The sequence below is a fragment of the Daucus carota genome, chromosome 2 (genome assembly GCF_001625215.2).
Source record: "Daucus carota subsp. sativus chromosome 2, DH1 v3.0, whole genome shotgun sequence".
NCBI lineage: Eukaryota > Viridiplantae > Streptophyta > Magnoliopsida > Apiales > Apiaceae > Daucus > Daucus carota.
In genome coordinates this window covers 41,258,344-41,280,819 of record NC_030382.2, presented here as the reverse complement: position 1 = coordinate 41,280,819, position 22,476 = coordinate 41,258,344, and the positions used below count along the sequence as shown (strand labels likewise).

Genomic DNA, 22,476 nt, shown 5'->3' with positions numbered 1-22,476 from the left:
GAAAGAAGAGAGGGACAAGTATTTTGGGACAAATTTTTTTTCCAAAGTGGACCTATAAATTGAGACGGAGGGAGTATAAAAAACATGATAGAAGAAAGTTGTTGAAAGTATGAAGCGAATTCACAGTCAAACCGAAAATAAATAATTTCACGCATATCTTGTCACGAGTGAACCATTTGAGAAAGGTAAAACATCTTTTTCCAAGTGAACTCATCAAAAATTAATATCGAGTTGAGCTGACTCATTGAAAATTAGAAATGATCGAAGAAGCGTAAAACGTCTTACAAATGATCTGAGGAGCGTAAACATCTTGCGCGTAGAGCGTCTTATCATGTCATAAGTGAACTCATCAAAACATTAACATGGAGTTCTGCTTATAGAGATCCGTATTGAGCTGCTAGTTGTTTAGTTTGAAGTGATTTAGCGGCCTTTTACTATTTTCGTAAAATATTACTATGGTTTTACTACTTGGCCAAAAATAACTGAGCATTACTCATACTCTCAGGACAGAGGTCTACTCAGTTACATTAGTAAGTAGAGTAGCTCACTTCCTTGACATCTCTGGAATTAGTAAGCAGATGTTGAGAACTCTACAGATATACAGGGAGTAAAATTCGTTGAAGCTCATATTTATGTGCATTGCGCAATACAACAATATGTTAAACAGAACCTCAACAATTTAGAAATTAATCATTTGAATACGATAGAATATCAGATACAAAAGTCTGTAGCTATGTCTGCAGACGTCGAAACCTCCCAAATTCAAGAATTTAAATGCAGAATAAAACAAAACAGCATAGTAATAGTTAACTGTACAATTGATATGGATATAGAGTTCAGTTATTCTCTATCTTCCCATGTTGTCGCTGCTTGAATCCATCAGAATTGTAAGCCTTCTTGCTGTCTTCGTGAAGTTACTACAAGAGAAGAAAACATACACAATGTCAGGATATAATGTTATCTAATTATCAAGAAATAATTTGTAAAGAAAGATAATAATCCATAGAATACCTGAATGGCTCATCTCCGGTGTGTTTAACTGCACCAGCCTCGTCCCTGTAAAGCACGTTGCTCAACATCTCCGACTTTTCTAAGCTAAACATGTTGAGTAACTTTCTGTACAGCTCGTCGTATGAACCAAGAGCTGACAGATCAAGTGTCCGACCCACATCCTCCGACTCCATAAACACCTTACAATGGCCTGTAGTGTCAGTCTCACTGAACCCTGATTTTTGTTCATCGGATGAACTGTCAAGTGTACCATTCTGAATGACTGCTGATCCTGAACCATCCGAGGGGTTTGCTATTCCATTTAGTGAACTGCTTCCAACAGTGTCCCCTGAGCAGCTTTGAGAGATTTGCTGCTCGGTCAGAATGGGTTGTCCGAACAAATAGAACGAATGTGTTGCTTTAGACTTACCATTATTGTTTGAACTAGGACTAGAATTTCCAATTGTCAGCAAGCAAGAAATGTTTTCATTGTTTTCAGGGGGTTTATTGAATTCATGGATGGGGATTTTTGAAGGTAAAGCAGCAGCATAATCAAGCTGCTGGAACCCAAATGGAAACAGTCCCGACTGCAGTTTGTGAAAATGGGGATCTTGTGTAAACAATCCATATTGAGCATGCCTGGCTCCCTGTATGCCTGCAGGAATATTGAGGGGGTTGCTGAGAACTGATGGCATTGAAAGCTGCCCCAAAAGGGAGCAATCTGGAGGCTGTGGAACGCGCAACTTCTTTCTTGGTGGTGAGAACGGCGACTGATGGATTGCAGGCATATTGGAGACAAGTTCAACCAACCATGGGTTGACTCGCTTTACATTCTGAAGTAGATCTGGCTCATCCCATGCTACCTGTACATTTTTTGGCCTAAGATGTTATAACCTATATATCATAAGATCCATAGAATCCCTAATTTGTTGCAGTTGCAAATTAAATTATTGCCTCAGATTAATTGAAATAAGGAGACTTTTTTAGCTGATGTATATAATTTCAAATTTGCAAGAAAAATTATTTTCAGACGCTATTGACAAGGGAGGAAAAATATCATATAGTAATACTAACATTCAGCTAAACATTAGCCATTCACGATATGACAATGTAGTTTGATCATTGATGGACACTAATATGAAGTGCAAAATTTAACTTCTATCAGTAATCAGTATAAGCAATGTCTTAAAAAAATGTGAACAGTTAATTCAGCAAAATATACTTCAAATGTTAGAAACAATGGGAGTCATGGACACATATGGATATAATTTACCTGGAGAAGCCTCCATGGAGAGTTGGGCCAGCGAATAGGATCATCGACATGAACAGAAGAGATGGTCCCCATGAACCAGCTTATCCTAGATGAATCCTCCGTCTCGAAAGGCATTTTAAACCTCATACCAGAGCACCAGTGTATTCTCATTGCAGCCTTAACAGACGAAGCCTTCACAAAGAACTCTGGTGTGCTTGCTCGAGGGTAATAAACAACCTCAAAGGCCTGACCCTCAGCCACACGAGCAGCTACTTCAGAAACAGATTCACCACTTACTTTCCTTGTACCACTTTCACCGCCATCAAAAGCTCCGCTAGCATGACCAAGAAAACCTCCATATCTGGGGGCACAGTTACTTGTATTCCATCCACAAGGTGACTCTAGACCTCCACCAATTCCTCTCTTTGCGCGACGAATACCAACACAAAGATCTCCATTATCTGCCCTTAAAAAAACAATTGAATCCCCAGCTACAAGCTTTTTCTGATTCACAAAATTACTCCACCCTGTAGTCAATAGATGCCTGCGCGGAGTCCCTCTATAAATATGCCTAAACTTCCACACTTGACCATGGACATCCTTGGCTAAAATGGTCTGAACAGGAGGCTCAGCCGAGTAATCCAACCTAGGAAAAATTGTCTCGGCGCAATACCTAGGCACCGAAAATCCTCCACCATTATTAGCATCAGATTGTGTCAATGTTTTAGCAAAAGAAGCCGACTTTTCCTCACCTTGACTCTTATCAAACCCCACAAAACCCTCTTCATCATATTTAATCTCACTGCTCCTCAATGGCACTAACCTCACTTTTGCATAGACCTCATCGGTCTCAATATCCGCCATAAACTTAATTCCTGATACTCTACAAAGTACAAGTGGAGGAACTCTAGGTAAGTTCTTAAAATCAACATTAATTTCTTGGGCATGTTCAATGTGGCCTTGCGCGAAATAATAGACTTTAGAGTTAACTTGTGGCATTTGAACCATACCACCAGCACAAGCATGCCAAAACTGTGAATCCAAGCATTTCTCTTGTTCATTCAAGGGTCTATTCATACTATTGATCAAGGATATCATTGTTTAGTAAAAGTAAATCCTTATTAAAATCTCTCTTCCCTGCAACCACAAAAAAGATTACAAAGATTAAAACTTTATGCAATACCATTAAAGCAAACAAGTTTTAACTATTAACAAACATACAACTGTCTCTCCACAAAGTCCTGGAGCATATAAACAAGAATCCATCACTAGCATGTCATTACACACACACACACACACACTCATTTGTATGTACCTTTAAACTGAAGATGGGCCAAAATCTGAACTTGAAAAAACACAGCTGCAACCACAAAAAGATTTTCAAAACTTTATGCCATAAAATGCAAGTGAACAGGCAATACATTACTAGGAACATAGAAAGATCAAAACTTTATGCAATAAAATGCAAGTAAAGAAGCAATACATTACAAGAAACACACAAAATCATAACAATAGTGTGTAAGTACCTTAAAATTGAGATGGGTCAAAACCAAAACATCAAACACTTAGTTTTCCACAACAAAGCAGTACAAACAGATGAAAAACACAATGACCCAGATCAAGATATGATGATAATACCACAAATCTTGCAATTTTCACTTTGAGAAAGCCAAAAAAATAAGTGAAGGGTAAAACAGAAGAGAGGAGAAAAGGGAGAAGGTGGAGTGTCTTACAAGTGAATGCAAGTCAGAAAGAAAGCAGAGGGGAAAACAGAGATTTAAAGCAAGAGGAGAGAGTACAAGTGTAGGAGAATAGATACAAAATATTTGTGTGTGTGAGTGTGTGAAGGAGACACAAAGACTGAAACCAAGACAGAAATAGTCACATCTGAAAGCTTCCTTGCCGACCAGACGGTGACATAATCTCAGACAAAATTATTCTTTTTCTATTTCTTTTTTCTTACAATTCTTTCACGGATATAATACTATATTTTTACTTTTATTATAATTTTGTTGTATATAAATTTCTTTTTGAATATATATCGTCTCATGTTAAGTTAGAACAAAAATGTCGATAAATAATATAAAAAAAACCTAGTTTTCTTGTTCTCTCTTCTCTCCAACCGACTCTCTCTTTTCATTCGTGACGGGGCTTCCATCGGTTTTCTGGTGGAAAGCCCCAAAATTTTTATTTGATCACTTATTCTTTGATTGTTTTTGGTTTTTCATTGATTTTCTTAATAGATCTCCCTCTTTGGGGAAACTTTTTTAGATCTATATCATCGAAAATTTCGATTTTCGTTCTTATTCGCTTTCAGAGGGCTTTTTGGATTTGTGAGTGGATCAGTGGATTGATTATCTCCTGCACGTCGTGGTGCGGATCCAATTGTTTTAGTTTGTAGTTAGATTTTTTCTGATTTGTTTTGATTATAGTTTGATAAAAGCCTTCTTGGAATTGCATTTGTGGTTGATAGCTCAAACGGAGTTGGAAAAGATAGTGAACACAGAGCAAGGATCTGTACATGAACCATTGTCAATTTCAACATCGCTTATTTGTCTCATATTGGATATGAAGACAGGCATGTTAATTTTTTCTATATTTGTTCGACTCGATCATTCTTGTAGATGTTGTATGACTATTATTTATTAAATTATCTTCTTTTCTTCAAAAAAGGTGTGTTAAAATTTCGGAGACGTTTGGACCAGGAAAAAATGATTTATCTTCGAGATAACATTGAGATTCTCATTGTCATAAAATTATTATTTTAAATATCAAAACATGATTTTTAAATTTTAATTTTTATTAATCGAACTTATTAAACATCAACCACACATCCTATTTCTATCAAACGAAATTTCGTTTGCGGTGGAATGCCACTGTGCCACTAAAATTAAGGCAGACTGTTATATGCATTTTATTCTTATGTGTTATATGCGTTTTATTATTTTGTTCAGGATCCAAATCAAGGAGATAACAACGTAGCTTGAGCATAAATTTTTATTCCGAGAGCAGAAATTTATAACAGAATCTTGAGTGCCCAGTTTTTTCTAGCCTCGATTGTTTTATCCATTACAGAAAAAATTATTTATTTATTGACAAAATTACACATTACCTTGATTATGGGGCTGTTTGTTTGGAAGAATGAGAAGCTTCTTCTCCTTTCTTCTTTTCTTAATCTATTTGTGTAAAGGAAGTAGAAATAATTTTAAGAAGTTAAGAATGTTAGCTCTCTTAGTGCTTCGACTTCCTTTCACTACGCCATATATGGCCTTCAACAACATCAAAAAAATGATGCAATAACCCCAAAATATGTTGCCATAGCCCGAAAATGGGCTATTGCAACATAAAATTTAAGTTGCTTTTTTCGATGTTGCCCTAGGCTTCTATTGCAACATTATGGTTACCTACTGCAACACGGGCTTTTCTGTCACAATAGACCGCTATTGCAACATCTGACTACCTTATAGCAACAAATATTTTATGTTACGTTAGACCTTATTTCAAAAAAAAAAAAGCGGGACCCATTTGTGGGTCCCACCTGTAGGTCCCACTTTTTAGGTCCACATGGATCCCACATGTTAGTCCCATGTTTGGACACCTGTTTGCTAGTCCCATGTTTGCAACATTATTCTAAAAGAAATTGAAAATATACTCTTTATATATTAAACATCCCAATAAACTATTCTTTCTTACAAATTTCATAACAAATCCAACCAAATCAAATTACCTAACAATTCAAAACCAACTAAAAGTAACAACAATTAGCCTGTGCTCTCTAGCCTTTTCTCTAAAATACACCCTTCTCCATACATAAATGAAGTGCATGATATGTGATTCCAAGGCTGTGGCAATAGGAGTCATCTGTTCCACTAGCAAGAAACTCAAGCCTGGTGAAATCCTTGAGCCATTTCCACATAATCTTCATTAACAGCATGGACCACAACATCAAACAAACTTTGTATATTTTGCTGGATGGAGAAACAAAAGCAATAGGTAAATACTTAATTAATATCACAATCAATATACTTGGAACAAATATTTTAAAAAGCCGAGGTACTTTGGTCTTCTGTCATCATTCTCTGCAAAATAAATTTCATGTACTAATTCGCATTAACCATGAAAGAGAACATGAAAACAACAAAAGGCTGTAGAAAATATGAGATAGTCACTGATTCTTTTTCATGTGTAGATAGCAAGACATATGAGAAGAAAAAGTGCAGGCAAACCTGCACCAAATAATAAAAACACCAGCTTCAGATGAACACCAGGATTAATACAAATAGGATCATTATCTTTAACTTTCTAGACCTGGTTTTGGAGCTCTAGAAGCTCACTTTCAAGCTTATATATTGTGGTTTTCCCATTCATTAAATTTTCCTGTTAAAGCTTCATGGATTCTCTGCTCTTGTTCTTCTTTTGCTTGTTTTAGCAACCTAACACATTCTTACTGACCATAAAAAAAACAGTTCTAATATCCTTTTCCAAGGCTTACTAACCATAAAAATCTCTTATGCTAGCTTTTCGCTCATGGACATACATAGACGTCTTGCCTCTCTCATATGCCTGTTACATACCAATGATACTTCATATGCTTCAGAAGACATCATAATTTTATAGAATAATAGATGCATATATCTAGTAAACAACCTTATAAATTAGAATCCTGAGCAATCCAAGTGCACCAGCAAGGTGACAGTCACTCCATTGAACAAGAAAGAGAAATATTTGGGCACAAGAAAGAGATCTGTATGTAAACTTACATATGTTTGCAAACATAATACATATCCATGATTTAAGCATGTAAATCATAATTGGATTCGAATCTACATAATCAGGCTTCGTAATGTAAATAAGACAAGATTAATGAACTCAAATTTAAACATAACTATAATTCCAGACAATGCAATCAACCCAAAAATTTCAGTTCGATAACACAAACAGAAATAACTAGCCACAAATTAACAATCATAACATCCCCCCCTCTCTCCTTCTCTCTCTCGCACTCATAAACAGTGACACAGTTTCTTATTTAAAAAGGTCCAAAATTCTATTCCTCTCTGTCTCACTCTCCCCCTCCCCTCCTCTCTCTTTTTCTCACACACACACACACAAAATACTGACATCACAAAACCAACAAACCCCAAACTCATACAATCTATTACCAACAAACATAAACATAAACATACTCAATCTATCATCACAAAACAAAGGGGAGAGAGAGAGGGAGAGGGAGACAGAGGGGGACACAGGGGAGAGACAGAGAGATGGGTAACATAACATAGAACACAAATCACAACAAAGATACAAAGATAAACATGCATTTATATATAAAATCTGAAACAAAGCACACATTTAAAGTTAAAAGTAGAGGATAACCGCGGATTGTACCTTATATCTAAGCAAATCGAAGTTGCAATTAAATTAAAACACTGTTGAAGCCCTAGTTCCAGTGAAGCCCCAATTCAATTGAAACCCTGAGAAACATAAAGACACAAAATTAAGAACATTAAAGTGAAAAGCAAAATGAAAAACAAAATGTAGGATAGGAATGATAAATCGGAAAACCCTAATTCCGCGGAATGAAGAAGCTCTCAATTGAACTCCCGATTGAAGGCCTGATTCCAAACCCTAATTAATTAAGAGTTGATTTTGAGGGGAGAGGTTCCCGATTTTACCTAATCACCGGTGAGTTTGAGCAGCGGAGATGGTGTATTTGATGGAGAGTTGAGTTTTAGCAGCCGAAGGATGTTTCAACGAAGGCGCAGTGTGAGTGTGTAGAGTTTTGTTTCTGTGCTGAATGACTAACTCAAATGAAACAGGGGGGAAAGTTTGCCGCTTGCTTTTTGAGCACACAACATATCAAATTTTTATTTTGTTTTAATAATTCATTTTATTTTCAATTTTCTTAATTATTTAAAAATATAAATATTTTATATGTTTAAAAATATAATTCAATTACAGTATTATTATTTTATTCATAATTAATTAATTTCAAAATTATTTCTTTTAATATAATTAATTATGTTAAAGAGATGATATAAAAAATAATATTTGTATTCCAAAATTTAGTGTTTTTATGTTTAATATATTACATTTTTCCAATTTATCATTTAAACTTATTTGAGCTTTATTTTATGTAAATTTTATTGTCATATTATAAATAATTATTATACTGACACTCTATGCAACACATATATTCGGCTATTGCAACATCGAACGGACATGAATGGTTATCGTTGCGGTAGGTATGGATTAGTGACTTTAATGCAACATAATTTTGCAACACTCACGTTTATACCATTGCGGTAGGCCATATATGGTGTAGTGTTTCCAAACATTTTATTAATTTATTTACTTCTCACTTCTAATCAATTTCTATACTTTAAGCAAAAAATCATTTTTTTTAAATTTACTCAAACGGCCTTAATATATACTCGAAATCGTAATTCGCAGCAATATAAATGTCATTGAATTGAATGTGTTAAACTGATGTCAGTTCATGTCCCATCATATACATGTTTGCAAATGCTTTATGAAAATGTTCCTGGTGTGTTGGCATTTGGCAAGAAGGTTGCAAGATCTGTTGAATAAGAACAAATTTTGACAGGAGAATTTTATGGGAAAAACTTTTTATTACTACTCGCTTCATTATTACAGTAGCCTCTGCAAGATTTACTGTACTCTGCAGTGCAGTCTGTCTGTACCATCCAAAATTACTAGTGGTACTGTACTACTGTTTTCATCTTTTTACCTTTATTTATCATGGTCGGATAAAGTAAATCAGTAAAAAAATTATGTAAATCTATTGCAATCGTGAGATATTGTATTTCAATATTATTTATTATTTTTGTTGACTACATGTTATAAATAAAGAGGAAAGTTCTATGGAGATCGCTATATCATCGGAGACCTCGGAGACCACGTATGTTATGCAATCAAAACACTATAAAATACATTATTTTATAAAATATGTTCTACAAATAGCATGTATTCATTAAAATTGTTGAAAATCATCTATGTTTAATAAGTAGATAATGTATGTTCTGCAAGTTGAACAAATGTTCGGCAAACTAAACATATTTCATAGAACAAAACATTTTGTAATGTTCTACGTGTAAAACTTATACGATATTCAAGATTTTAAATGAAATAATGATTTCGCAAAACATGATTTGTAAAACTGTACGTTTTGCAATGTTTTTACGAAATATTTTACTTGCAGAACATATGTGGTCTCCAAGTTTCCAGAATAAATGTGGTCTCCATTGAATTTAACTGTATAAATAAAATCTAATTACAATTTTACATTATTATAAATAGAATACACAATTTTATTATGAAATTACAATAGATGATTTGTATTTTTATTACATGCGCATCTCCAACCCTGTGCATCTGTTAGCTATATTATCTGGCTGGCATGTTGTATACCTAATAACTCCAAAAATGGGCCACTCCAACGGGCTCACCTGTTAGAGCATCTCCAACCCTACGCACCTCTTAGGTATAAAGTCTACGTGGATATATATTATACCTAACATTTAAATTTTAGACCACTCCAACGGAGTGTCCTTTTAGCTATAAATTTAGCTTCCGATAAACAAGTGCGCTAGATTTGCAGATGATTTTGCTGTTATCTAAAAAACCCACGTCATCTCCCGCTTGAAATATTCCAGGTGTAACCCTAATATTGGTCCAAAACTTAATATCTTTTATTTGGAATATATAACATATTAATTTGAATTATTTTTAAATATTTAACTTAAAATATTTAATGTAAATTTTAAATACATAATATTATAATATACAAAATATTTATATATGTTCATCATTATTATATGTATAGATGTATTATTTATAATTTATAATATTATTTAATTTTATTAAGTATAAATTATTATTTTGTCGTTAACTAAACTTATAAAATTCTAACAACCAATATTATTATATATAAATATATTATTTATATTTTTAATTTATAAAGTCACATGTAATATTATTAAGTGTTAAAATATTAATTTATTTTTAACTATATTTATAAAAAGATATGATTAAATAAGACATGCTTTTGGTAAAATAGTTATTTTGTTTTATTTTATAGTGTTTACTTTAAAATATTGAAATAGATATAAAAATATTATAATATTATTATTAAATTAATTTTTTATTAAATATAACATTTAATTTTCATCAACCCATATCGAGCAATTTTATTTTCATGATATTTTCAAAATTAAAAAATATATAATATTTGAATATAGCTAATGATTATAGCTAACACCGTCGGAGCAAAAATCGCTACAGGTTCAGTAAAATTATAACTAATCATGTTTTAGCTAACAGTTTTCAGTGTTAGCCTTGGAGATGCTCTTAGGTATTTTTTTACCTACCGCAAAACAAGTACGCTACATTTGCTCAATGAAGGGCGTCATCTATATTAAATCCACATCAGCTTCCTCACAAACTTATACATAAATTCTTATATTTAATAATTATAATAATTATATTACTAGTTTGGTTTTATATTTTTAAATTTAAATGTGTATTTTAATAAATTTAGTTATTAAGTTAATAAAGTAAATATAATTATAACTTTTTGAGGTTATAAGAAAAATATTATATATATATATATATATATATATATATATATATTTAGATACAATATATATTTCTCATTTTTAAAATTTACATCAACTTTGAGCTATATGAAAATGTATTTTTTTATATGAAATTAATTTTATATGTTAACTTATCTAGAAAATAAAAAATTTTATTTCAAAACAAGAATAAAAGGTGAAAAACATATAAGTCGGTCATATAATATTATTTTAATTATCATAATAAAATATATATATTTGTATAAAAAAATTAGCGTAAAATTTACACCACGTGTACACACTTGTTGGTACCTAATTTTTAAATTTATAATTAAAATAATATTTTAATTAATTAATAACATATATTCTTGTAGAAAAGCTTCACTTGATTAAATTCAGAAAATAATTTATTTATTAATTTTATTTACAATACATAACTACTATGTGAAATTTAGCTATTAAAATATGAAAATAGTCAAATAATAGATTTTTAAATGATAATATCATTTCAATTAATTAAAATACATTCAGAAAATAATTTATTTATTATATTTATATAAAATATTTATTTAACTGTATTTATAAGAAAGTCATTCAAGAAACTTATTCACAATAAGTAATTATTATTTAAAAATATAATTATTAGAATGTGAAAATAACAAAAATAACAAAATTTTAAAATATAGCTAATCATTATAGCTAACACCGCTGGAGAAAAAGCTTACAGGTTCAGCAAATTTTTACCTAATCATTTATATTTACACTTTTAGCTAACAGTTATAGTTATCTCCCTTGGAGATGCTCTTGTGGAGTTGGATCATATAGCCAACATCAACATATTGATTAAAATTATAGAAAAGAGAAATGTTTTACTAAATTTACAAAAAGTTTATCTTTTGTATTCATATTCTTCCCTTCCCCTCAGTTCTTTACAATGGGGACGAGAGTTCGACACAGATTCCAATATTCTTGTAAAAGACAGTTTGATAAATTATTTTGAAATTTTTTCTTCTCGATAAAAATTTAATATATAAATCTAATTAATTATAGCTAAAAGTTTTACATGATTATGGATTACGGATAATCTTACATTCTTTGTTGTTCTCACTTTCTTTCTTCATCATTAATTAAACTTTCCACTATAAAATATTACATTAACATAATCATGGCAAGAGAAAAATTAAAATAGAGTCTTTGTTTTCCACACTCTATTATACAAATGATTTGTGGTGCAACGATTCAATTGATTGATGTGGTAGTTTAAAATTTGCTACCGAGTACGAATGGTGATCACTAAATTCCCTGCATTACGAACCAAAGTTATATTTAATTCTTTCCAAGCTTTTGAGGAAACCCCAATGTTTAAATTTATGGGTTTTATACGTAATTCCAACAGGGTAAAATAAAAGCTTACGGGCTTTAATTTATGACCAAATCACCATCAGCCAATTCCATAATTTCATTTGCATGTGTTCTGTCCTCTTTCTTTTCTTTAAAGCATAATACACTGTACATAGTATCCATCTTATATAAATTTTGGCGAAAGAAAATTCTAAAATTTTCCTAACTAATCCACTTAAATTTTTATATATTTTGAAAATATCAATCCATGAAGTAATAAAACTATCACAAAGAAATTATTTTTAACTTGTAAATAATGCTTAGTTTAAACAAACAAAGCTTATAAAATCTTATTTCTGATTGCAACACATTTAAATATGTTATTAGTAGGGTAGCATTAGCGCGTTGACATGTACAGCAAAGTTGTGAGTAACGAATTTACGTTGATAGCAAATTATAAAATTCTCGTTTGTCATACTATATGTACTAGGGCTTACGCACTCATAACTTCACTTGAAATTTAATTAATAATTATTATATTATATTAGAATTAGAATTTGTGAATTAAGGTATTATAAACTGAAAAGTGAGTGTGGTATTATAGTAATTAATTTGTGACGCAAATCGTGTTGATCTAACTTTTTCATGCACTATTGTTGTCTATGTTTTCTAGTGAAGAAATTTTCATCTGGACTGATTATTTATGAATCGGGGCAACGACCATGTAAAAATTTGAAAAGCATGATTTAAGTATATAAAAAAATACTATTTATAGAATGAAATTGTCCTTGACTTTTGTTGGTAGTGAATAGCAAAATAGAATAGTACCTCGTATATGCTCGTCTAGAAGCCCAATATCACCATTCACCAGAGTCCAATTAAACAAATAACAGTAATATTAAATATGAATATTATTTAATAAGGGGTTTTTAAACATTATTTATTTGAAAGAAAACAATAATGAAGGAGGCGCATTTTTCAGCAAAACAAAGCTGTGGAGCTGTTGCCTGGTAGTGTGTTTTTGGTTACAAGATGAAAACAAATGTCAAACTATACATAGCTCAACCAAACTTCAATGAACATGTCTATTGTTTCATCCTAGTCAATATAATTTGATTTTATAGCGATTATTTCAACACTCGAAAATTTATGAATTTTTTGTTGAATTTGCGGAATCGCTAAATTATTTTAATGCGATTTTTTGCCCACACTTGAAAATTTATATAAAAAAATATTTATTATATGATCTGAGAGGAAGTATAAAAAATGGGGGCATGAACATGTCAATTGCTTGGGGAATTGATTGTCTTCACATGGTTGGAGATCCCGGTGGTGATTGCCGGGGACGCCGGCGCCGGCCGTGTGCTTATGAATGACTACAACTAGTGTGATGCAAGTAGGATATGTTTATATTTTTATTTTTGCAAGTGACTTGGTTCGAATGCCTAGTAATTGCCAGCTGATTTTCTTGAATATTGTCCCTTCTCGGACAAGAATATCCTCTTTCTTTTAAACAGTTTTCTTTGTCAATTACAAACATGGTCTAAACCAGAGATAATATAGGTTTAGTGTGAGGGAAGAATCGTGTTTTCAAATGGTCTTTTTGGTTATAATTTCATGGTCGTTGTATTGAACTTTATCGGTTGTAGATTTTTTGATTAGTTAAGAAGAAATGATAATTCGATGTGATGTCAAAAAAAGCGTCAAATATTTTTGTGATATTTATAATATGACATAAATGTCAAGTAAAATTGTTCATTTTTGTGAAACTGTCAAATTTAAAAATTTTATACATCAGCATTAAAGATATGTCTTATATTTTATCTGTACATACATAATAATTTTTTGAGTATATTGAAAATTTTTCTCTTTTTTTTTTTTCAGAAAATATATTGACAACTTTAGTGTATATTACTAGAGTATGTTTTTGTTAAAAGAATGTGCCGAAAAACTATTAAATAGAGAAAATATAATATTAAATTTCTTACGATTCGACGACATTGGTACAAAATATTAACATCTCCATCGTATATGCTCTTAGTGATCATATGCAAGAAGAACAAAATTCATACAGAGTTTTATATCAAAATAGGCACTCGTTCTGTTCAGAAATCTCATCTAGAACACCCATTAAAAAACCATATCATTTAGACCACTAAATTGAATATATATATCATTACGTTTGATAATGTTTGGTAAATGACAGAAAATGTTAAGATTTTAAATTTTTTGTCCCAATTCAAAGTTGACGTGTTCATAACGTTGCTTCCGGCATGCATCTGACATGGTGTCTAGAAAAAAAGATAAATTAAATAGATTAATCGGGCCAACCTAATAAAAACATTTAATTAAAATAAAATCCCTAATTAAACTATTCATTCGGGATAAAATGCATTTGGGAGGTCATAAATTCATCCCTTCAAATTTGAATTGGGACAGAAAATTCAAAAACTTAACGTTCTTCGTCAATTACCATGACATCATCATACAAAATAATATATATACTCAATTTAGTGGTTTAAATGATATGATTTTTTAATGGGTGGTCTAGGTGAGATTTTTAGACAGAATGAGTGGCCCCTTTGATATAAAACCCAATTCATAGATAACTTAATGGAATCGACTTATTTGATTAGAATAACTGACCGTTTGGATACCACAAAGAAGTGCTTCTCTTCCCGATAAGTCAGATTCTACTTTTCTTGACCCGTTTATGTAAAAAGTCGAGAATCAATTGTAAAAAGTTGGGAATGCTAGCTTTTCTTTCAGGACTTCTACTTATTTCCCAAATACTTTAATCATCTATAGGTCTTAACTTGCTTCTCACTTCTCCTTCACTTCTTTTACTTTAAGCAAGAAACATTTATTTTAAGCTCAGTCAAACGGCCCCTAAATTTGCGGCAAATCTTAGAATCATTTCTTAAAATTCATTATCACCTTGAAAAAAATGGACAAATCTGGATATGTTTAAAAAGATTCACCAGTGACCGCCACATAAATAACTCGAGGGTGAACAACATTAATATAAACTAGAAGTTCAAAATTTTCTAACAGCCCAGACCAGAATTGAAAGAGCACCAAACTGACATCGTCTAATATCAAGCACAGGTGAATATATAGTAGTCAGTAGATAGGCCTAATTTTCAGTTATTTAAGCTTGCTTAAATTTGAAGGCTTTCAGAGTAGTTTTAAACTAATGATTCAGTGTGCATTACAGTCTATTGCAACACACTCAAAGCAACACTCCACAGTTTGGTTGCTGAGCAATCATTGAGTTCGATCGGCCCGGCCCAACCGAAATGAAATGCGACTTGTTACTTCTAATCATTCCTTTTAATTATAGCTCCTACGCGACATGCTTGCTTGCTTCGCACTGTCTTATAAATATATTACAAATATACTCAATCAAATGAAACTAAATGTAATTTTCAAATTTTGGAAAAATTTATATATATAACCAAATATAACTTATCCTAAGTTCAGTCTAGTTATACACGAGGGTTAACTCAGGAACAGACAAGCTAGCCACTAGCCACTAGCCACACATGACTAGGGCTGTAAAATGATCCGGGTGATCCCGGGTACCCCTCTGCTCAAGTACCGGATCATATTATTTTTAGCTTGTCCAGATTTGGGTCCGGGATCATTTTATTCGGGTATAAACCGATCCCGGGTATTTGAGATTCGGATTCGAACCGGATATGATCCAGTATCGTATTTTCTATTTTTTAACCGGGTAGTTTATGATCCATCGAATATGAGCCGGATATGATCCACTAACATCAAATATCATTATTATTTCAGTTGTTCAAATAATTATCATTTAGTCTAAGTAAACATAATATTATAAAGTATAATAATTTTGAATTAAAACTTATAGTTATGTGTTGGTATATGTCATTTATTAAATATATATGAAGATAATAAGCATTATCACATTAAATAAATCATATTTTATGAAGATATAAACTTAAATAAGATAGTACAATTTTATAAAATGATGACTATTTACTTGCAAATATGATGGTGATAAAATATAATATGTATACGAGTTTGAATCGAATATGAACCGTGGATCATATTCTGTTATTCGAGTAGTATCATATTATGAAAAATTATATGAGACCGAATATGAGCGGGTATAGGTGTGCTCGTATCCGGGATCATATATTATACGGGCTTAATTTTTCCGCTAGATTTGGATCGTTTTCAAAACGAATATGAGACATGTATCATATATTCAAGCCGGATGTGAGCTGAGACACCGGATAGTCCGTATCAATTTACAGCCCTACACATGACCTCTTCGCTCTGCCCGGTCCTGAGATCTCGTTGGGCTAGTGCACGAATTTTTTTGGGCCCTTTTCAGTTCCATAATAGTGAGAAATGAGTTAGAAAATTTTGGGCTTTGGTGAAAAATAATTATAAATTTTTTTTATAGTTCAACAGATAAAATAAGTCGAGTTTTATTGACATCGAACGAGAAAATGATTCTTAGAATTACAAATGAATGAGTTGAGTTTTATTGACATTGAATGAGAAAATGATTCTTAAAATTACAAATAAATGAGTTGAATTTTATTGACATCGAACGAGAAAATGATTCTTAGAATTACGAATGAACGTATATTAACATGTATAGTGGTTAGTGGGTTTAAGAAAATTTTGAGCCCCTGGATCGCCAGGACCGGCACTGCTCTTCACTATCTGCCCTTTACATTTCTCTCATCTTATTTCCTGGTGCTAAAGATTCATTGATCTGATCGTCCCTATCGTGAAACATACACCCGCTAGTAAAGGTGCAAATGACTTTGCACATTTTGCTCTTATCATCTCTAATTCTCCGAATCATCAGATATCACAACATATCCATCCACATCAATTTCCCAGCATAGCTTCACTCCCTCATCTGAGTCCTGAAATTAAGATCATACATTTGTTCGTTGACTACATTATACGTGCAAAAGTACATGCCGGGTACTCATCTTAATTAAAAAAAATTCAAAAGTTTTGTTTAAAATTATATTTGTAGTTGTAAAATGTTGCTAACAGTTGCAAACTTGCAATCCAAATTTTAACAAATATACTTTTTAGACCTGCTTATTTGTGAAAGAAGCCCTTCATATCTTAAAACTTTTCTTCTTTTTCTGATTGTCCTTTCAATTCTTTGCACTAAATTAATAAACTCTTACAATATAAAAACACATCTCCTATAATATTTTCATCCCTCTTCCCGAACATCATTTAAATATTAATTTTCAATAATTTATCAATTAAATATTAATAAAATTTCACAATTTTGACATCATTTACTTACTCACCCACGTGACGAATCCTAATATAAATAATTAAGAATAGATGTCCATCAAACAATTATCTAAATTCTAGAGTGATATCATTTTCTTACCAGCCAGGAAAATCTGCATTCTCCAAGCTCAATTATCTGATAGTAGCTGATCAGAACACATGAATGATAGCAACATACGTCCGGCGGAAAAAACGCTGAATGTGAAATATCCTGGTAGATAATTTTCCGTTGAATGATACTATAACAACATCATTGTGTCTGAACATATGCTACCAACATACATTGTCATATATATATCCGAACCCAATGCCTGCTGAAGTACCGGACGTAATGTCTGCTGAAGAACTGGACGTTACCTTTGGATAATTACAGAGTTCCCATTTTGACTGACAGAGAAGTTAATTTGGACTCCCTCGGCAAATAATAGTAGAACCTTCTGTTTACAAAACTGTAGTTATGAGAATTTAAAATTTCTGGGCTGGCACCAGTGTTTTGACAATAATGGCAGCAATGTCACCATCCAAGAGCCTATGATTTTTGTTGGTTAGGAAACATCATTATCAAAATTTTAAAATCTTGTAGGAATGTCACTATCTACATAAACTCTTCAATTCAAATGGCATACAGCAAGGCAGACAATCAAGAAGTGCCCAGCCTGGAGAACTGAGAAGCCTTAAAAATAAATTAAAAGATGTTAATCAACACAAGGGACTCAAGTTAATAAGACATGATAACCAAACTATCATTCATTTCAAGAGTTCTCTAAAAGAAAATAAACTGCAAAAAGACTTCTCATACAAGAAGGGGCAAAGAGAAAAAGAACAGTACTGACTCGAGACCTAATCAAATACTAGAATCTAGACGACACTAAAACTCGAAATCCTTTCATATTTCTACCCTTTCTTCAGTAATCAGTACTCTCCCATCTCATTCCTTTCTCACTAGCAGCTAATATATGCTCCACTATAGATCCTACCCTTATAGCACATCTCTTTATACAAAAGAACAATTGAACAAATAAAATTTAGACGGAACTAGTGAATAAGATGAGATTGACAGACGCAGACACAACAAAGATTAAACTAACCAAAACCCATTGTCTGCATGCCTTCCTTCCCTTCTCACATGTACTCGAGTGAGGCATTTGGGATCATTTCTGGCTCGGAACTTATCGGGGGCACGGTAGCATTCATGAACTTTTTCTCACCGCCTTTGATTCTCATCTCCACAACCTTCTTGTGAGAATTGGAGTGCAAAGATGGGACAAATGTTGGACTGGCTGCAGGGCGGTACTCAGGGAAGAGTCTGCCAGATTTGTAACGAACACCACAAGCGTTGCAAAGAGTCTTAGGACCTAATGGGCCGGCCCTCCATTGGGGTGTTTTTGTTATCTCGCAATGCAGGCATTTCCTAACTGATGCTTGCTGCTGCAGTGGTGAACTGCAGTTCATCTCTGCAGAACTTGATGGAAAAGACGGTTTCTGCTTCTGCTTCTTCTTGTTCTCTGACACAGGCTTTGGTATCTTAATACGAAGAGACTCCACAAAGTTCTCAGATTCTGAAGAAATCATTGGCACATTAACGAGCCCAGAGTTATCAGGAGTAACAGAGGAAGTTGGAGTAACGAACTGCATTGTGGATCGAGGTCTAAAGTTTGCAGGGCGAGGGCGCTTGCTACGAGCACGCTGAGGACCCCGATGAGATGGGCTAAGAGGAACAATCTTCCCATCGGAGCAGGAGCTGCTGCTGCTGCTCTCAAGCACTGATACAGGACTAGAGGTGCGAAACTGATTCTGGGATGCATTATTGTTAAGAGGAACATTCTCTTTGTTGAGGGTCATCCCTCCACCAGAAAAAGAATCCTCCACAAAGGTTGAAAGCCACTCAAGCTGCACAATGTCCTCATACTGTCACAAAATACGAGAAGACAATTAGACCGGCATAAATCAATTTAGATAGAAGAAGAATTTGTCATCAACTCACTCAGTAAAGTTAAAAAGTTGGAACACTAGAAGTTTTATACATTAATCTCTTAAACAAGTGTAAATGTTTTTGAAATGATATGCAACTCATTCACAGAGACAATGCATGGCAAGACATACTTGAAGGGCATCAGGTTAATCAATATCACCGTTGTGCGATTAACATTATTGCACGGAAAAAACTTTAGCACCATCCATGAAAATATGATATTTCACTTCTATAAAAATATGGAATCATAAAGAAAAATATATATGTATTTTCCATATTATTGGTACAGAGTAGTCTATTACCAAAGTTAAATTAATGAACCAACAAATTTTTATGCTGATTGCACTAGAAAACAACAACAAAAATTTTAATTTAAATACTTGCAATTGATACAACTAAACTTACAATCATCACTCAATCAATTTGTGCAAGGGCAATCGATATATCAATCTCACTCAGATACACTATAACAATTATCAACATGATAATAAGTGAAGGACATATAAGTATCTATCCATATCATTTGAGACTCACCGGAACAGCAAGTTCAGCTGACAGGTCAGAAGCACTATCATTCTTCATTCCAGGGAATATTGGATCTGGACCAGGCAGATCCTCAACATTATTGGACCAGATGCTCGGAAAGTCATTTCCGTTGCCGGAATTAAAGCCAATGTCATTGTCAGAAGGAAAATCGATCAGATCATCAATGTGATCAAAGAAGCTGCCGCAGTCCATCTCATCGTTATAATTTGACCCCATCATATATTTCCTTTAAACAGCTGCAAATGAATGCAAGAAAATTTAAATTATATAAGCAAAACACAGCGAATGGTTACTAATTTTTGTAAGCTTGCACACGCGTAACCAAAGTGACGCTGCTAGTGCACTATGTCAAACATATGAGCTGTCAATGCAGAACTAGTGGCATGCATACCAAAATTTAGAAATTCAAATTTTAAACGGCATATAGCACTCTATTTCAGTTACGACACTGTAACAATTAATAAAAAGGGAAATTCGTAGGACGATTACCAAAAAACGGAAAAATATTTAATGAGATAAAATCGTTTACCATTATACTTTTCTTTTACATTAAGTTGATTCTTTGAAGAAAATTCGCCAGTAACATTCTTTTTCCTCTTAAACCCTTTTAAGCAGTTCCGTTTTTCACAAACATTGTGCAAGTATTGAGTACAGTGTATTAAACTAAATCTTGATGTTAAAGCATAAGCACACACCTTGAAGAAGACAAAAAGTAGGGGTACAATGCAGAAAAAGCTTTGGATAGAGTGAAATTCTGAAGAGTCAAGATTCACAAGACAATACTAGTGCCTGCAACATACAAAGACAAAGTTGAGCATTTTATTAGAAAAAAATAATCAAGAAGGCATGACCACTAAGTAACATAACATTGTAACATTTTATTATTTAAATCAAAAAAATTTAGTCCTGTTGTAATTTCAATTAACCACCCCCCCCCCCCCTTCTTCTCTTCTTTTTCAAGCCTCTCGTGTTCCTTTTTTTTTGTTGCTAATTGAACAACTCATTTTGCTTCAACAAGGCTTCATTATCGACCCCAACAACTCACATGGGAGTGAGGGGAAATACAGGTAGAATTTTCTAAAAAAGCATTCATTTTACATGAAGGTGCCTCATTTTGCTAGGCTTACAACATTTTCATCAGCAAAATCCTCTTCCATGAATGAAAAACCCGAAAATGATTCAAACTATGGTATCTTTTGACAGCAAAAACCACAGACAATTCAACTTCCATTACAAAAATGCAGTAAAAAACTGAAACTTGAAGAACTTAAACACTCCAAAGCCACACCAAAATTCTTCAAAAAATTCAAGAAAAACCCACAAATTCAAACCACAAACCTGAAATTCCAACCAAAACCCCACAATCTCCCGCCAGAAAACCAAGAAAATGCTTCAGAAATGAATTCAAAATCCAAGATAGCAACAACCCTAAAAGCTACACACACCTAGAAGCACACACATAGCACAACATTCCTAAATATCCTCCTCCTCCTACACACTAAAACTACAAAATGAGTGTTACAAAACACAACCCTTCTCCTCAAAATACAAATATAACACTCCTACCAATGGAATGGAATTGAATATATATACAAAAACAAATAATTGTACAAGTAAAAATATATAGAGAGAGAGGGACAGAGAGAGATAGAGAGAGAAACCCCACCTAAAAGGAGAGAGAGAAGGTAGGTAAGGTAAGGTGAGAGGAGGAGGAGGCTTCTTGTTTCATCTTCTTCACCTTCATATTCATTGCTAGCTGTCTCTTACCATACTCACAAACTCATTTATTTTTGTAATATAATTATTATGTGTCTTGTGTTTACAGTTTGTGTGTATATTTATATGTATATGTCATGTAAGAGATTAAAGAGGGAGGACATGCCTAACATGCCATCAGTACCTTGAAATACTTCAGTCTTGATTATTACATGGGTCCCACTTCCCATGCCATCCCTTGGTAATTATTTTTTTTCATTTTTTTTCCCGTTTCCTAAATAAATATTCTAAAAAAAGTATTGATTTTTTATTTAAAAAATCTTAATTAAATTTTTCAAAATTATTTCAATAAATTTGTTAATTACATTTCAATTCCTAGATTAGTCGAAATCTCCGATATAACTGATTTATAAGTCAAGTAACTAGTTTCAATTCCTCATTTTTACAATCATATATTCTCGCACTGGTTTAACAGATTCCGACGTCTTTATAAATAATAATGAGAATTTTATTAAAAATTCGGATTTTGTGAAAAATTAGAGAATGCTTTTATATAAATTACAAAAAGAAGTTTATATTCTGCGGAAAAATCATAATATGTAATTAATATGAAAATTAAGGTATTATTTTTGTAATTATATTTTAAGTAAATATATGTCAAATAGAGGATTAAACGTGGTGGATGTTTACTTTATTTCGGGAATTATGATAAGATTAGATATGAAAGCAAAAATGTTCAATTAATTGAAGATTTT

At 32.6% G+C, this 22,476-nt stretch overlaps 2 protein-coding genes and 1 long non-coding RNA gene across 4 annotated transcripts; all 3 read right to left on the bottom strand.

The window, feature by feature from the left end:
• Nucleotides 1–666: 666 nt before the first annotated feature.
• On the bottom strand, nucleotides 667–4,078 carry LOC108206659 (auxin response factor 18). The gene is made up of 5 exons (XM_017377031.2): nucleotides 3,769–4,078; nucleotides 3,558–3,602; nucleotides 2,264–3,379; nucleotides 1,012–1,853; nucleotides 667–917 (listed from the first exon to the last, which is right to left on the bottom strand). Exons 3-5 carry the CDS (start codon nucleotides 3,338–3,340, stop codon nucleotides 848–850), a joined length of 1,989 nt encoding a protein of 662 aa, XP_017232520.1. The 5' UTR covers nucleotides 3,341–3,379; nucleotides 3,558–3,602; nucleotides 3,769–4,078; the 3' UTR covers nucleotides 667–847.
• Nucleotides 4,079–5,866: 1,788 nt separating this feature from the next.
• On the bottom strand, nucleotides 5,867–8,185 carry LOC135150694 (uncharacterized). Its single transcript, XR_010288923.1, has 3 exons — nucleotides 7,918–8,185; nucleotides 7,631–7,716; nucleotides 5,867–6,210 (listed from the first exon to the last, which is right to left on the bottom strand). It is a non-coding gene; the product is annotated as an uncharacterized LOC135150694 (long non-coding RNA).
• Nucleotides 8,186–18,200: 10,015 nt separating this feature from the next.
• On the bottom strand, nucleotides 18,201–21,870 carry LOC108209630 (GATA transcription factor 8). 2 transcript variants are annotated; one of them, XM_017380634.2, is made up of 4 exons: nucleotides 21,672–21,870; nucleotides 20,701–20,794; nucleotides 19,994–20,241; nucleotides 18,201–19,395 (listed from the first exon to the last, which is right to left on the bottom strand). In XM_017380634.2, exons 3-4 carry the CDS (start codon nucleotides 20,222–20,224, stop codon nucleotides 18,610–18,612), a joined length of 1,017 nt encoding a protein of 338 aa, XP_017236123.1. In that variant the 5' UTR covers nucleotides 20,225–20,241; nucleotides 20,701–20,794; nucleotides 21,672–21,870; the 3' UTR covers nucleotides 18,201–18,609. The 2 variants fall into 2 exon arrangements, with proteins under 2 accessions (XP_017236123.1, XP_017236122.1); XM_017380633.2 differs by having other exon boundaries at nucleotides 21,344–21,765.
• Between the last annotated feature and the right edge of the window lie 606 nt (nucleotides 21,871–22,476).